The sequence below is a fragment of the Dromaius novaehollandiae genome, chromosome 1 (assembly GCF_036370855.1).
Source record: "Dromaius novaehollandiae isolate bDroNov1 chromosome 1, bDroNov1.hap1, whole genome shotgun sequence".
Lineage (NCBI taxonomy): Eukaryota > Metazoa > Chordata > Aves > Casuariiformes > Dromaiidae > Dromaius > Dromaius novaehollandiae.
The window spans coordinates 156,482,887-156,498,090 of NC_088098.1; the positions used below are offsets into that span (position 1 = coordinate 156,482,887).

At 37.7% G+C, this 15,204-nt stretch overlaps 1 protein-coding gene across 3 annotated transcripts in view; it reads right to left on the bottom strand.

The window, feature by feature from the left end:
* MYO16 (myosin XVI) overlaps positions 1–15,204 on the bottom strand; it is a 385,095-nt gene that overhangs the window by 63,149 nt on the left and 306,742 nt on the right. For all 3 annotated transcript variants that reach the window (XM_064504083.1, XM_026102455.2, XM_026102457.2), the window contains one exon: positions 4,422–4,524. In XM_064504083.1, coding sequence (XP_064360153.1) covers positions 4,422–4,524 — 103 coding nt within the window. The remainder of the gene's footprint in view (positions 1–4,421; positions 4,525–15,204) is intronic.

Below are 15,204 nucleotides of genomic sequence, written 5' to 3' on the forward strand. Positions count from 1 at the left end.
ACCCAGACAAGTATTTCTAGAAGTCAAAGGCTGAAAGATCCACTTTTAGTGAAGTCTGGTCCTTGCATCTCTTGCACTTAACAGCTGCACTGAACAGTGAGAGCAATTTAACCTGATGCTTTGTTTTACCTTTGGTATAATGCAAGCTGTTTGCATTTTGGCAAGCCTCATCTTAAGTAACTGAGAAGCCTTAACTGGAGACCACTGACCTTAACTAAACAAAATGTAAAGCTCCAAGTTTTGATGAGAAAGCTCAGTAAGCTACGAGCTAACTCTCCTTTACTGAATTTCTATTTGCAAGCTCAACAGTGTGAGGAATGATAATCCAAATAAATTAAAATTTCCTTCTGTCAGTAAGAACAAGCCAAGGACTGTTTGTGCCCTGTATTTCTCCCAAACTGTGATAACGTTTGCAAGCTAGTCATTCTGTTGGAACTGTAGGATTTCCTTAGCTAATGGCAATAAATGAACACAGTAAAGAAAATGTGGACTGGCTAATGTAAAGGCCATCAGAGTTCTGGGGGCCAAGAGATTCTCCTGTATTGTAGCTCTACATCGAGCCGTCAGTATTCTCACTGAATTTGATTCTAAAGTTACTAGATATCATCTTGCTCCATCTAATATTAATGGCAAAACTCTCACTGACTTCTCTGGGGGTTAAACAAGTCTATTACTTTCACTCTGTCTGGAGTATGAATGGTTTGTTTTGATTTAGAAATCTGATTTTCTTTTACATAGGGTGTGCTTAAAAGTCATAGCAAGTAGCTAAGCTTGTCATGATCAAGTATATATTTAAACTGAAAAGAACACCTTATCTAGGCTGCACACAGAGTCAGGATGCAAAAACTGCCTTTCATTAATAGCTCTGCACTTTTATAATTCTAGTATTTAAGCTAAGTGCATGACTAAAACTGCACTGTATGTCAGCTTCAGTGAAACAGCTATTTTGTTGTCCTAGTTTAGTTATCTCCAGCTCAGCTTACCCAAGTAACTGCAACATTTCATAAACCTATCAACACTTCTGTAATAAATACTTTCTTCTAACACAGAAGCTGCTGAATCAAGCACCAGACCCTGGCTAGCTGATAGTGTTTGCTCTTCTGCTCTGCAAGATAGCAGAAAATAAACCATGATTGGATTCTGGTCTTGGATTTTGTTCATCTGCCTTCCATTCTTAAGCAAATAGCAGCATTTACAAGAGGAGGAAGAACTTGTTCTGTGAGCAGGCTCTGGGTTTTGTTGTTTTGTTGATTAAGAAAACACTCTTCAAACACAAGTTATGTGAGAAAGGAAAGAAAAATTGTCAAGTAGGAAATAAATATAAAGAAACCATTTTCTTTGCTCTTTTTTGGGAGCTCACTCCAGAACATAGATTTACTCTCCCCCTGCTCAAGTTAATATCACCTTTCACAAAATGGGATAGTGAGGTACATTCTCGCAAGCAGGTTAAATAATGTATCATCCAGATTCACTCAGCTATAGAGTCCAGATTTTCCTTTTTTCCTTCTTTACCACTGAATTTATTGGCAATCTCTTCCTCTGATGATGATGCACAAGCAGGAGATTGATTTCAGTAATGTTTTCTTCTAAACTTCATTATCCTTAATGTGGATATTCTTTCTTCCTTCCTTTCCTTCCTTCCTTTCTTTCCTTCTTCCTTCCTTCCTCTTTCTTTCCTTCCTTCCTTTCTTTCCTTCCTTCCTTCCTTCCTCTTTCTTTCCTTCCTTCCTTTCTTTCCTTTTTTTTCTTTCTTTCTTTCTTGCTTGCTCACTCGCTCTGTTTCACTCTGTCTCTCTGCCTATTTCTTGGTGTATCTATCTACCCATTCTGCTACAGCCCTTCAGGTAAGTGCAGGTAACAGTGCTGGGGAAGACACCCTTGGCTTATTAATAAACCTCTGCAGCAAATATATTTTCAGCTCCAGCACTGATTCATTTGAAGTAGTCACTGCTGGCAACAGTGGCTGAATAAACTGATCAAACATGCAATCTTTCAGATCACTTTTAGTGATACTCTACAAATGACTCCTTTTCTCTAGCTTTGGTAGCTGGCATCATGCTGGATTCCTAATTCCTCTTTTCCTTCTCTTTCTTCTCTCTGCCTTTTTTTTTTTTTTAAAGAGTCCTTTGCTGTAAAAGCATAGAGGAGGGCACCTATGACAACTGCAGATTGTATAAGCTTCTTCATTTAGATTGTTCAAATTTCATGATTAGTCAAATGAATCAAAAAAGATAATTGAAAGAGAGATTATGTGACACAGACATTAGTCACTAATGCTGGATATCTGGATACATGATTTTGTATCATCTACTATGTTGGTGTCAAGCTGGGCATTTGTCTGTAAGAAATTCTTCAGATTTAGAATGGTTCTTCTCCTGATTTTTTTCAGTCATTATCATCTTGTCATCTGTTTGTCATAGCTCTCTGTGGCTTGGAGAAGGTGTAAGAAGAAGGTCAGTCATTTTTTCAGACCTTGTTCCTTTTAGCTTATCCTGTTCTTATGCGCTTCTTAGTCACTGACAATGGTATAACTCTCATCCCCAAACCCTCCTATTCCATTTAACTTGCTACCATCTTTTAAGAGTTTTGTGCTTTTCTGGTTTGAAGAACAATGCACTATGCCCTGCTGTAGTTTTGTACACCTCACTTTTCACAGTGTTAATACTATTCTGAAGGCAGGATCTCTAAAACCTGTCTGAGATCACAAGCTTCAGTCCCCTGCACGGTAGAGAGATTCTGTTTTGCAATTTCCTTTTTGTATTCATGTCTTTCAAGATTTCAGGCTTGTTTTCAAATGTTAGTCACTATGGAATCACTAGTTTTGAGCAGCAGGCTTTCACTGGAGGCCAACTACTTTTTTCAGGCTGTAACACTGTTACTGGCTCCTGGGAAAACAAACTGTGTAGACATCCTGCCGTGTGCTTTTTGACAGGAGCACAACATGTGATTACCATTACTCAGCTTTTCCCCAATGTCAAGCTTGTAGCCCCAAAGAAAGTTTAGTGGCACCCTCAGCTCCAGGTACTTGGGAGCTAAGATATGGCTTCTATGTATTAATGACAGTTTTTTTCTAGGGAACCTTGTGGCAAGGATGCAGAATATAACCCAGAAAAGTAATATTGAAATGTAGGTTCTGGGTGAATTAAGAAATATGGATAGGGAAATTAAGCTCATTTTAATACTGGTCTTCTGTCAGGATACTTCCTTTTGTTCTATGCTATTAAGGGAGTTGGACAATATGACAATATGTGTCCACTACATACTTTAGTGATCAGAATGGAATTCAAACAGTATTTTGACCAAAGAAAAAACTTCTTATGCGTCCAGGTGCAGATGCCCATGCATGTGTTTCCCCAATCTAGAAAGGTGGTTTCCTTCTTTCCTGTTATAACTAGAGTCTGTCATATGAGTCCAACACAGTCATTGCCCTTCAGAAACAGCTGCAGAAACTTTTTCTGGATATGTTAATGCTTAGAGGTCTTACATGACTTAGAAGACTTATGTTAACCCCTTCCTTTAAGCTATGCTTCCAAAGCCTACAGGAATGCCCTAACCACTGGCCAGTCCCTACAGTTCATACCTGCTCCTGAAACTGGTCCGGATGCTCTCGCTCATGCTGTCCAGGTGAATACTCTATACACTAAGCTACAGAAAGCTTCCTCTCTATACAATAGCTTATATACTGTGCAAGGGAACACTGCTTTCTTTAGAAATTGGATATGGTAAAGAAATCAATCCTGCTCAATTACAAAGCCGTCCTATGACATTGAGTAATCTGAATAAGTGGAGGCATCCACTTTACAATCCTACTCCTGGAGAAGATTAAACATGTTATAAACAAGGTAAAGAGATACGATGGGAAGTTGAGAACTTCTTGTTGAGTGTTCTTCTGTTGTTTTTGTTTTTGTTTTTCTTGTTGATGTACAGAGATCCTAGTTACCTAACTCAAGCTCTGAATAACCATGCTGTTGCCTACACTGGCATTACTTATATGGGAAGACCTAAGTAGATGTTTTAGGTCCCTCCCATTCCTGTATAGTACAACATCTGGTGCATTGGCTTACATAAACAAAACATGCAGATCTTTTTTGTAATTTGGAAACTGCATTAAAGCACAAAAACACTCCAGCACTAAAAATGTGTGCACCTAGACACCTTAAAAGACCTGGCTGCAAATCCATAAAGTGCACATGCTTAACTGAACTTTTGCTTCCCACAAGAATACATTGATTTTTTGACACAATGATCACAGCTACTTATATGCTAGAAAACTCAGAAAATCAGTTTGATTCTACTCCAAAGCAGATATTAAATGTCAAAACAATATACTGCGGCAAAGGATCTGGTGGCTTCCCACAATGGAAGTGACTCAGCTAGTTTGTTTAAAGAATGATATTTTAATTGCTTTGTAGATCACAAACCTGCCAGCCTTGTAATTTACACTGCTGAAGAACAAGACGACATCTCTCTTTGGCAGACAACTTCTTCTTCTCTCCTGCTGCTGTATCAGCCAAATCTTTATACCTATAAAAAGCAGCAGAAGCAGAGTTACTCTGTGTTGGCCGACACTGTCAATTTTCCTCTAGCTTTCAAAGAGATATCCAAACTGGAAGCTCAGGATTCTGCTATGGGTGAAGAAAACAGAGAAGGCCACTTGCTTCAAATCTTTTATATTGTTAGACATGACCTTGGTTAATAATGGTGTGGGACAAGTGAGGACTAAAACCCAGATTTGCTTCTTATTGGTTCTTTTGATGTCTCACTGAAAATCAATGCAAAAAAGAATAAAAAGCCTCACCAACTGATTTTATCATCAACATATCAGGTCAGTGAAAGTAGAAAAATATTTTTTCAGTATGTGTCACATTACATGTGGCTATTAAGGAGCAATTCATATGACAGTGACATTGTTAAATAATATAAAAATGTTTTCCATCAATCTGATTTTTTTTCATTTTGAAGAATTTGAACAAAATGTCTTATAGCAAAAGGACTTTAAGGTACTCGACCAGTTTATACTACTGAAAAAAAGATCAAGAGGAGACTTGATTACAATGCTGGTATACATTCAAAGACAGGAAATTCTAGAAAAAAAAACATTTTACTAAGTCTAACACTCCAGATTAGCAATTGGAAACCAGGAGACCCTAGTTTCCTGGCAGCTCAGCTTGCTGGCTGGTCAAGGGGCTTGCATTACAGACTGCAATTAAGGTTGGGGCCATCTGGTTTCAATACTTGTACCAACTGGATTTTCTCTGGGATCATGAAGAATCAGAGGTGTTAGAGAGAAAACTGCTAGGAGGCTTGAAACATAGTCAGCTTACCACCTGTTAATGGAAACAAAAATGATTCAAGGTTGACTCACAACACATAAAAACACAACTGTGAAAGTGGTCAGCTCACTTACTGCAGAACCCTAAAGAAATATACTTCCTTCCTGAAAAAGAACCAAATCAAAATGTAAAAGTCTGAAATTCTAAGTTTGGACTAGATTTATTTGAGATCTATACAAGTGGCAGGACTCAAAACAAGAATAACCAAACATTTCATACAACTGGCATTTATACAAATGGCCAGACGAAAATGATCCACTGTTTCCTCCACCCTTAAAAGCTTTTGAAATTATATCACATCATCCTAGAACTCTAAGCAGAGTTCACAATTCCCTTTTATTCCTTAAAGCAGGCTCTAGCTTAGAGAAAGAGAATGAACTAATTGTTGTGGTAACACATGAAAAAGAGCTAACAAAAATTTAAATTCATTTCCCATTTCTGCCACAAACCTCCTCTATGAACAGAGTAAATCACTTGGAACAGGATCTGCCTCCCTCTGTGTTAGCCACTGAAAGCTATGCTTCTAGTCAGAGTTAGTTATTTAGCTCTCTCTGTAGTCTCTGGAGATGGGTATCTCCCTAGGGTGATTTCTTCTATACATCATGGACACTTTTCTTAAATAAGGCTAGATTGCCCTCTGGAGGTGCCCTTCTCTACTGACTATAGATGGAGCTTAGAAGAGGAGTCTAGACCGGATGCCTGCATTCTGGGTGGCTAAGATGAATCTCACCTTGAGGTCTACCTGTCTGACATACTCATCTGCAAAATGGGACTAATAGTTCAGATATGTTGGCTAACTAAGCACCCAAGATTAAGAAGCACCTTTATCCCTGCTAACATCATCCTCTGCCATCTCAGACCATAGCTGCACAGCCACTTCAATTATGTATAAGACTGCACGGCTGCTGAAGATCTATCAAAAAGGCCAAAAATGTGTAGCTAGTTTTCAGCCAGATTGGTTCCCTGAATTGACTCTCAGCCCAGTTTTGCAAATCCTAGTGACGGCATCAGGGAAGTAACTAGAATGGGTAAGTGGCGATGGGCAGACCACGCCTGTTGGTGGCAGCTCAAATTTATCCTAGACAAAAGTGGCTGTGTAACCATAAGCATGTATCTTTTTCTGTACCTAATCTTAAATGACTTAAAGTATTTCAAATTTCTTCATTATTTGTTTCCTTTTGGGTGAAAAAAACAAACCAAACAGCTTTGGTTTAGGGATTCACTGTATTTTAAACATGTTATGAACCCATTGTTAAAAAGAAAGCAAAACAAAATTGATAATGAACTAAAAAATAAAAAAGAAATAAAAACTTAAAATAAACAGCACATTATTATCAAAATACAAAATGTCTTTAAGTATCAAATCTTTTCTGCTTGTGGAATGAAGCTTGTGTTACCACGTAGACACAATAATTTAGTGCCCTCTTAAACTCAGCCCTTTCACAGCCTCAAGAATAGCAAAGAATGCTTACTTTTTGTCAAACTTACTATATCACACCAAATAGTAATAAACAGACACTGAATTCATGGAGCAGGTTTGTATAGCTAACTTGAGTTTACTTGCAAACTGCAGGGCTTGCTTCTGTGGAAATGTAATCTGGAGAGACTTTGAGATTTTCCCTTACCAGATAACTCTTCTGCTCACAACCACCGCCTTAGTTCGTTCTTACGTGAATTACCAAAACTGATTAAAAAACGGGCTGCTTCTCAAATGGCAGGTCATATATGTTACCCTACCAAAACAATGCAGAGTGTAAGGCATTAGAAAAGTTCCTGAGGGACCCAGTGACCAAATTCAGTGCTACCTTGTTAGAAAAGACTTTAGTCTGGTGGAATTCATCTCAGATAACCATAGACTGATGAGTTAGTTTTCTGGACTTTCTTAAGGGTCAGAGGAAAACACTGCTAGGGCTTAGTTTACCCTATTGTAATATTGATGCTTGAAACAGGTCAGATGGACTGTGCACTGTAAGACCCCATTTCTATCCATTGAGTATAAAGGTAGCCTATGCTAATTCACTCCAGCACAGACATTGGTCATTAGACGAGGTGAATCTCTCCCCTAGGCAAGTGGAAAAGCAGATAAAACCCAAGATTTCATGGCCTAGCCAGAGGATCACTAATGAATCCAAAACAAAATATAAACCAGGGAGATATAATGGCCTGAACTGAATCATCCCCCTACTCCTTCCACACAACCACATTAACAGTAATCTAGCGCCGATCAGGAGATGCGAGACCTCTTCGCTTACACGCACCTTCCTGTTCCAAGCTGAGACAGGAAATATGTTACTGCCAGGGGAGCACTCCCCAACTCCATCCTTGCCGCAGGGAATCAGCCTGAGCGAAGCCCTGCCTTCCTCACAGGGCTTTGCACCTTCCTCTTCCCAGCCTATCATTTTTACACACCTGAACAGAAGACCCTGAGCTTTTGGCCAGATGGTCTAGTCTTGTCAGCATGTGCTGCCTGGGACCCTCTGCTGCTGCTGTCGAAGCTGTGCTCTGACCTCTCTTTGCTTCTGAATGATGTCCTTTATCAGGGAGATTTTGTTTGTTTGTTCAGACTCAATACTGCTGCCAATACCTCCAGGTAGCTTGTGGATATGGAAAACTCAGCTCTCTCGAGCCTTCACATATAAGCATGTTATCTGATCATTTTCTCCCTCACTTCCCTAAGCACACAGCTGACAAGATCCAGCAGGCTGCCTGAGACACTGAGACAGAATATATCCCCCAGTTCAGGTTATGGCACAGTAACCCACAGTAACATCCTCAGGCTCAGTGTGCTATTTGATTTACACAGAGAGTGCACAAATAAGCTTTAGGGCTGTACTCCCAGTTCTGTATGCACAGCGAATCTTTAAGCATCGGAATAAACACCACGAAGATACTAATGGAAAGAACAGGGCAAGTACAAAGGGCACAAAAACAAGGAGCTCCAGATCAACAGCTTGAACAAACCGTGTGGAAGTCCTTGAACTAACGCCTCACACCACCCTCCTGCCAGATTTATGCTCCTCTTTTTATGAGGGCTCTCTTCTACCCAGAAAAAGAAAGCTCCAAACTGATGAAGTCAGAGTTATCTACTGACTGCAATACAATGTCCTTGGTAATAGCTTTGAACACTAGAACTCAAATCATTCCTGAAAGCATCTTCTTCTTACCGCTTCTTTTACTTGGTATTTAAAAAGTCAAAATCGTGTATGGCTAGCATGTAGCCGCCTCATAGCACTGCTAAGTAATATAGCTCTAAACATTCAGACACAGCTTATACAAGGAAAAATAATCAGTTCTGCCAGTGTAATTCATTATGTTGCAGTTTCATTTTCTCTTTCTTTTGCTTATTATAGTGTATTCCATTTGCAAGTTTAAATGGCAGGATTCTGTCAATTCAATTCAAAAGGGAATGCATTAAGGAAGACAATCAAAATTAATTTGTATCCTGTGATTCTCCTAAAAAATGTAAAAATTATCATCAGAAAGGAGTAAAAACAGGTTGCGCTGTCTTGCTAAATTCTCTTTTCTTCCTCCCTAAACTTCCTCTTTTCTTCCTTTGACAACCAGTAACAGACTGATGTATTATTATTTCTGTGAAATACATGAAAGAGATGGACTTTGTTTGCAAAACTTGTCACTGTGCACTCATAACTCAAGATTTTTAGCTTTGTTTGTTTAGATTTGGGGAGGATGGGGAGAGTGGATTAGGCATGGTATGTATTTGAAAAAAACTATAAAGTGAGAGCTGAAATGTCTAGCAGTCCTATCTACCGCAAAGGGAACCCTTTTTAAGGAAAATAAAAGCTGTCTGGAAAATTTCCACATACTAAAAATCTTGTAAAAAGAACCACCAGCAAAAAACAGGATGAAATTTTGATTAATGTTATGTATATATAAATGATACATACTCATTCTAGCTCCCTGTGTTATATCTTTTTTTATTAAAGGAATAACCTAATTATTTTTGAAATATGAGAAACAGGGGAAATTCCAGATAATTAGAAAAAGGGAAATAGAGTACTGTAGTTTCCAAGAAAAGAAAAGAAGACTGATTCTGCCAATTTCTGTACAATATATATATAACATAAATCTCCAGTTATATGACACCAAATATTAACACCAAAAGCATGTATTCAAAATTTTGGACAGAATAAATCCTTGGACAGGAATAAGAAAAAGATGCCTTTATAAAAAAGGGGTCATAGCAGACAAAAGAGACTGTTTCTTTGATAGGATTAAAAAAATACAGCATAAGGCTCACCTTTATATGAAACATTTTGTGTTGAAGTTTCTTCATAGAGGCTTATAGAAATATTTCAAATTCATGTAGAGGTGAACATACATGAATGAAGTGTAATTTACCTGACAGATTTGAAACAATGAATAATTATATATGGCAATGAACCAAAACTTTAGAGTAGCTGCCTCTGGTACCAGTTTTAAATATCCTAATTATTTGCTTAGACTGATATTGAACAATATGGGATTAAATGGCTAGACCTGCAGGCAAATTAGAGTTAAGAGAGAAAATAAAATTAGAGCCATTTTGGAAAAAAACCTGCAAGCAGCTTTATTATCTCTGGATTAATCTGATACACAGATATTTACTGACAGAACGAGATCTGGAAAGCAATAATACTGAGAGTGACCTTAAGGCAAACTGACCAGGTATCATAGTTTTACCACAGTCCAGTGGCAATAAGCCACTGGAAGCCAGAAGCTTTCCAACTGCTGAAACACTCTCATTTTCTGCTTCAGCAGTTGAAACTTCATTTCTTATACAAAGAGGTATAGGTGCCTACATAACATGGTTTAACATGTTTGTGAAAAAAGGAAAATATATTTAAGGTGACATAAATGGTATATACCTGAGATAAAAAGGTAAAATTAAGGACTAAGAAATAAAAGTGAAAAGAACTCAGAAAAGTCTCAGGACAAAATTTTACAGTGACCTGCACATAGGTCAGCCATTGGCCCCATGTAGAGCTCAGTTCAGGCTTCTGAAGGAGGATCATAGCTATGAAATCCACTCGGTCAGAATATCCATGCAAAGGACATTGCCACTTGGGATATTTTAATTTAGACTGGACAAAATCTAAAACAAATACCTGAAGTAAAGATACTACTTTGTGATGAGTGATGGACAAATGACTTACAAGGATGTTCTTTCCTTTTCTAAATTTTGTTCTTTTGTGTTAGGTCTAACCACCTTCAATCTTTTCTAGACATCTGAATTCCAATTTCTGGAGAAAAGAAATAACAAAGATACGTGTGTCTTAATCCTAGAATATTTACTCATATACTTCATGCAATTAAGCAGGGGCTTCCTCATCTCAGACAACGTGGCAGCAGAATAATAAGTAGAATATAAATTATAGTTCAGCTCTTGGGATTAGTGGATTCAACTATGCAAATAAAAATGAATTCACACCATCTGCTAGAGATTTGCATTACAATACTTTTGCATCATCTTACTTAAGGCTGAGATTCGCATTCCATCTTGATAAAGTAATGTAAAATATATATTTATTTAAGAAATTGGCAAAAAAGACACATTATTTCAGAATTACTCTAGCATCAAACAGACAGTCAGCCCTATTACACGAACACTTGCCGCTAACTCTGTAAATGTTTACATTTACCTCCAGATAGTTAACCTTCTCTGGAGCTAACTTCATCTTCATGCTTGGGCGCTCCACAAACATACACATAAAGTGAAGAAGCTGTGAAATGCTTTACTGTATGCAGCATATATAGATTGCAGAAAAAATTTAGCTTTCTTTATCAACCTGTCAATTTAATTCTGTATAGCACAGAGCTGACACCACATTGGTGTTTAAGGAAGATGATAGTTTCCCTTCTCCACAGACTTAGCCGTGTGAAAATAGGGGATCTAACATACAAGCTCTCTTCCAAAACTTAAAGGTCTTCATCTGAGATTACAGAAAAAACAAAAGGCACCTTCTCTTTTAATAGACCCTCTCTGGGAGGCTAGAATAAAGGGATTTTGGGAAGCAGGAGTCTAAAGGTGGATAAACAGGAAAATTTTTACCCTTTCATACTTTAGGGAAGAAATGTGCCTCATGCGTCTGAGCCACATCTCACTACTCAGGCTATAAGGAACTAGAAGATATCTTATGCATCCTTTTCTTTAAGATCACATTACAAGGCAAGCGTTTTGGTGATGGTCATACTATTGCGCACTTCGCCTCCAGATGAACGGAAATTTGTTGCTGGGCCTCACAAACCAGGCAACTTTGAGTGGGTCAAGATAGAAAATCACCCTTCTAGGAGCATGGGACAAGGTCATGACAGCTGGTCTATGGATCTGCAGGGACAGTAGTGTGCACTGATATGATGAAATGGGATGAAATTGTGAGATGACCTTGGGATGGTATTCAGAGAAAGACAGGCTTAAGCCCAGATCCTGTCGCACTTTTTGGTAGCCTAAAAGCAGCTCCCTGAAATAAATAAATGAAAACAGGTTTTGTAAAGCGAAATGGCACAGACTTTTTCTGAAAAGTACGTAAGACCTTTTCAGAGAGGTGATGTGACCCTGATTTGAAACACTGCAGCCAAGGTGGGCTTGTACATTTTCCCATTTGGTCTCCTGTCACTAGAGGGGATGCCACTTCATGGGCTTATTGGTTGCCAGGAAAGCACTTCCCACTATTTGGAAGTACACTGGGAGAGATACATATTGCAGAAGCAAAAAGGAAAAACAAAGTATAATGGAAACTGTATTCTAAGGGGAAACATTTGATGATCCATCTAGATGATTCTTGAATTCTTTGCTTTTCTTTTTCTCTTGTGTGCAACCTTCCCTAACTCAGGCCTCAGAGCCAAATAAGAACAGAAACATGTAATATCCTTCCCATACGGCTCAGACAAAGAATGTTGGGATTATGAGGAAGATTTTCAGGACCTTAGTCCATACAAGCAAAATATCTACCTCTATTGTCTTCTGTGGGAGCTTCCCTTGTGCCTTTTAAAACCTGCAAGTGTCAGTCTGCGTAATAGAGATTCTCCTGGTTCTGAAGGCTAAAGTGCTTAGATAAACTCTAAACAAGTCAACATTATCCAAGATAGCCTACCCTCTTGGGCTACTGTATCAATGCCAGACCAGATTTTGCTCTCATTTCCAAAAGGAGTAATTATGCTGAAATTGATGATGCTTGATTACTGCAAAGCTGACCTAAGAGCAGAGTAAGATCCAGGGATTCATCTGTATAAAAAGATTTTACATGCATGCTTGTACGGGATTTTGTGTTTGTTCTCACATGTCACCAATATCAACTCCTACTACTATTCAGTCAGACTGGGAAACCTGGCTTTAAGCAGCCTCACTTCATTCCAGGTTCTTCTGTTGAAGACTAAATGGTTGCAAAGAATATCAGGATGTGAGAAAAGAGAAGAAAAAGGTGCAGTGAATGACTGTGATGAGTGGAAAGAATTTAACAGCTGAAGTACCACAGAAGCAAAGAATAGGAGGACAGTCACAGTGGGTTTTGAGTGTGGGGCAGCTGGACTACATTTTTACAAGTCACATGAGCAGAACAAGAAGCAGTCAAGATAAGAGCAAACAATTATATTTTTCTAGGCATTGGAAGCACACAGTTATATTGAATTAATCAATAAATAAATAGGAATTATTTTAAAACTATGTTTTATAGTAAAATTAATCTGTCCATATGACTGTTTGCACCATAACTGGATAATTCAAGCTTCCTAAACATTGCTATTAGCATAAACTAATGTGTAGCATATTTGCTTCTTTAAAATATTTATTCTTTCAGATAGTTTGTATTAATTTAAGGTTTATTATTTTAATAGGCATTTCCTTAAAAGGAAATGCATAAGAATTTGTGAAGAAATTAGCGGTTGATAATATTTTCTTTTAACAGTTTTATTTCTATGGCAGGCATTTAACTGAAGTTCTTACTACCATATATAAATCCATGTCCATTATCTTTGTCATTATGTGCTGTCAGCAAATTATGAAGTACTCAAGAATTATTTTGGGTGAAACATCAAGGTTCTAAAATAATTTAATGTTATTAGCTGCTTGTTATGGACACATAGACCTCGGGCAACTTGTTGAGATATCAGTCAAGAATTTTCAATATTTGTATTTGTACACAAATATAATTTTATCTATCTTTGTAATCCAGGCCATTAGATGGAATCCAGTACTGTGGTATTTTAGTACTCTGTGGGAACATTTCTCCATGTCTAGAAACAGCATGAGCTTTTAAATTCATGGATGTAAAATATGCATAGATATTATAAGGATATCGCAGAGTAACAGGATTATTTATTGATTTAATGAATGTTTAGTTAACCTTGAGAGATGAGAAATGTCAAATGCCAGTGGGAGCTGGATGTTAGTCCAGAGGTAGCAACAGTGGCATGTAACTCTGGAAATGAAATAAACATTTTAAAATTTTAGAGCTACTCCCTTTAGTTAAAATAAAGAAAACTACTGGAACTGTAGCCAGTACTGTTGCCAGTAGCCAAAATAATGTTCGTGTGTGCTCAGTATATTTATAATTACATAAGAAAAAGAACCTAATTAGGAAAAAAAAAAGGCAGAAAAAAATTTCATTCTCATATCACTAGTAATGGAAAAAAAAGAATACCTTGAGTATCTCTTTGAAATGGTCTTTTTCTAATACAGAAAACAATAAAACCCCTGCAAGAAGCTCCACTAAGTAAGCTTCAGAAACACATTTTCATACTAAATGAAATGTAGATAACCTGAAAGATTATTCAGATTGCAAAACAAACATTTGGAATTTAGGAACTGCTGGAGTTAAAACTGACCATGCCACCTTTATTTCCTTTTACCTGTGTATTTAATTACCTAATCCCCATCTTCCCCCACACAAGGGACCCCTGCTTCAGGTGAGTCTTGATCCTGCAGAACTCCAAGTACATGACAGACGTAAATAATTCAACTGACTTCAGCAGAATGACAAAATTCACATGCATTTGCAATTGCTTTAGCAAATGAGGGTGTCTTTTTAAAACTTAGAAGGTGCCCAGCAAACAATGCAGATGAAATATTTGTTTTTATCTTCTACATACAGAGTAAATAAAGCTAGATGCTTGAACTACCTTGAAAACTCCAGTGAAAAAAGAATCTTTCCTTTCCCTTATACGTATTGCTGAACTGATGGTAAACCCCAGGAACCCTAGCAGCATTATCATCCTCACAGTCCAACTCTGTCACATGTAACACAAGGACTGATATTTTGCATGTACAATACTGCTAATTCTGTGGGCTGCAGAACTGAAGATAGTGTGGGGTAGCTTCAAAAGCTGCTTCTGTTTCAACTCCAAAATGTTGATCTCTGGATTTTTTGGAGCCTGTTAAAATCCATTAATTCTTTGCCATAGAAGGGAGAACCAACATAGCTATAGACTGAGCATATGAAATACCTGCAAAAAAGGGTAATTCTAAAATAAGTCAGTCAAATCATGGCCTACAAGCGCCCATTTTTCTGTATAAATTAAGTCCAGGCTAATTAGTTGAATCACTATGGACATCTAAAGTTATCCTAGTTTATTTCTTGTCTTTTGAGTATTAAAGAGACCCTAAGGAGAACAAAGGAGATAACGAAGTTAAACAGCTGCAAGGAAACACTCCTAAAGAAGTAAAACAATACATTCTAACAACATTTAGTATATGTTTACTATATAGAGATATTTCGTTTGTTCATAATATGAATAGGACAGATACTACCACCAATACAATTCAAATGGTCTATGGCCTCTAAGACAGTGCCAAATATCTACTTACATCTAGGCAACTCCCTAGGTGATGTACACCAGTTCTAATATATGTATGTCGCTTGCCAGGGACAATGTCAGA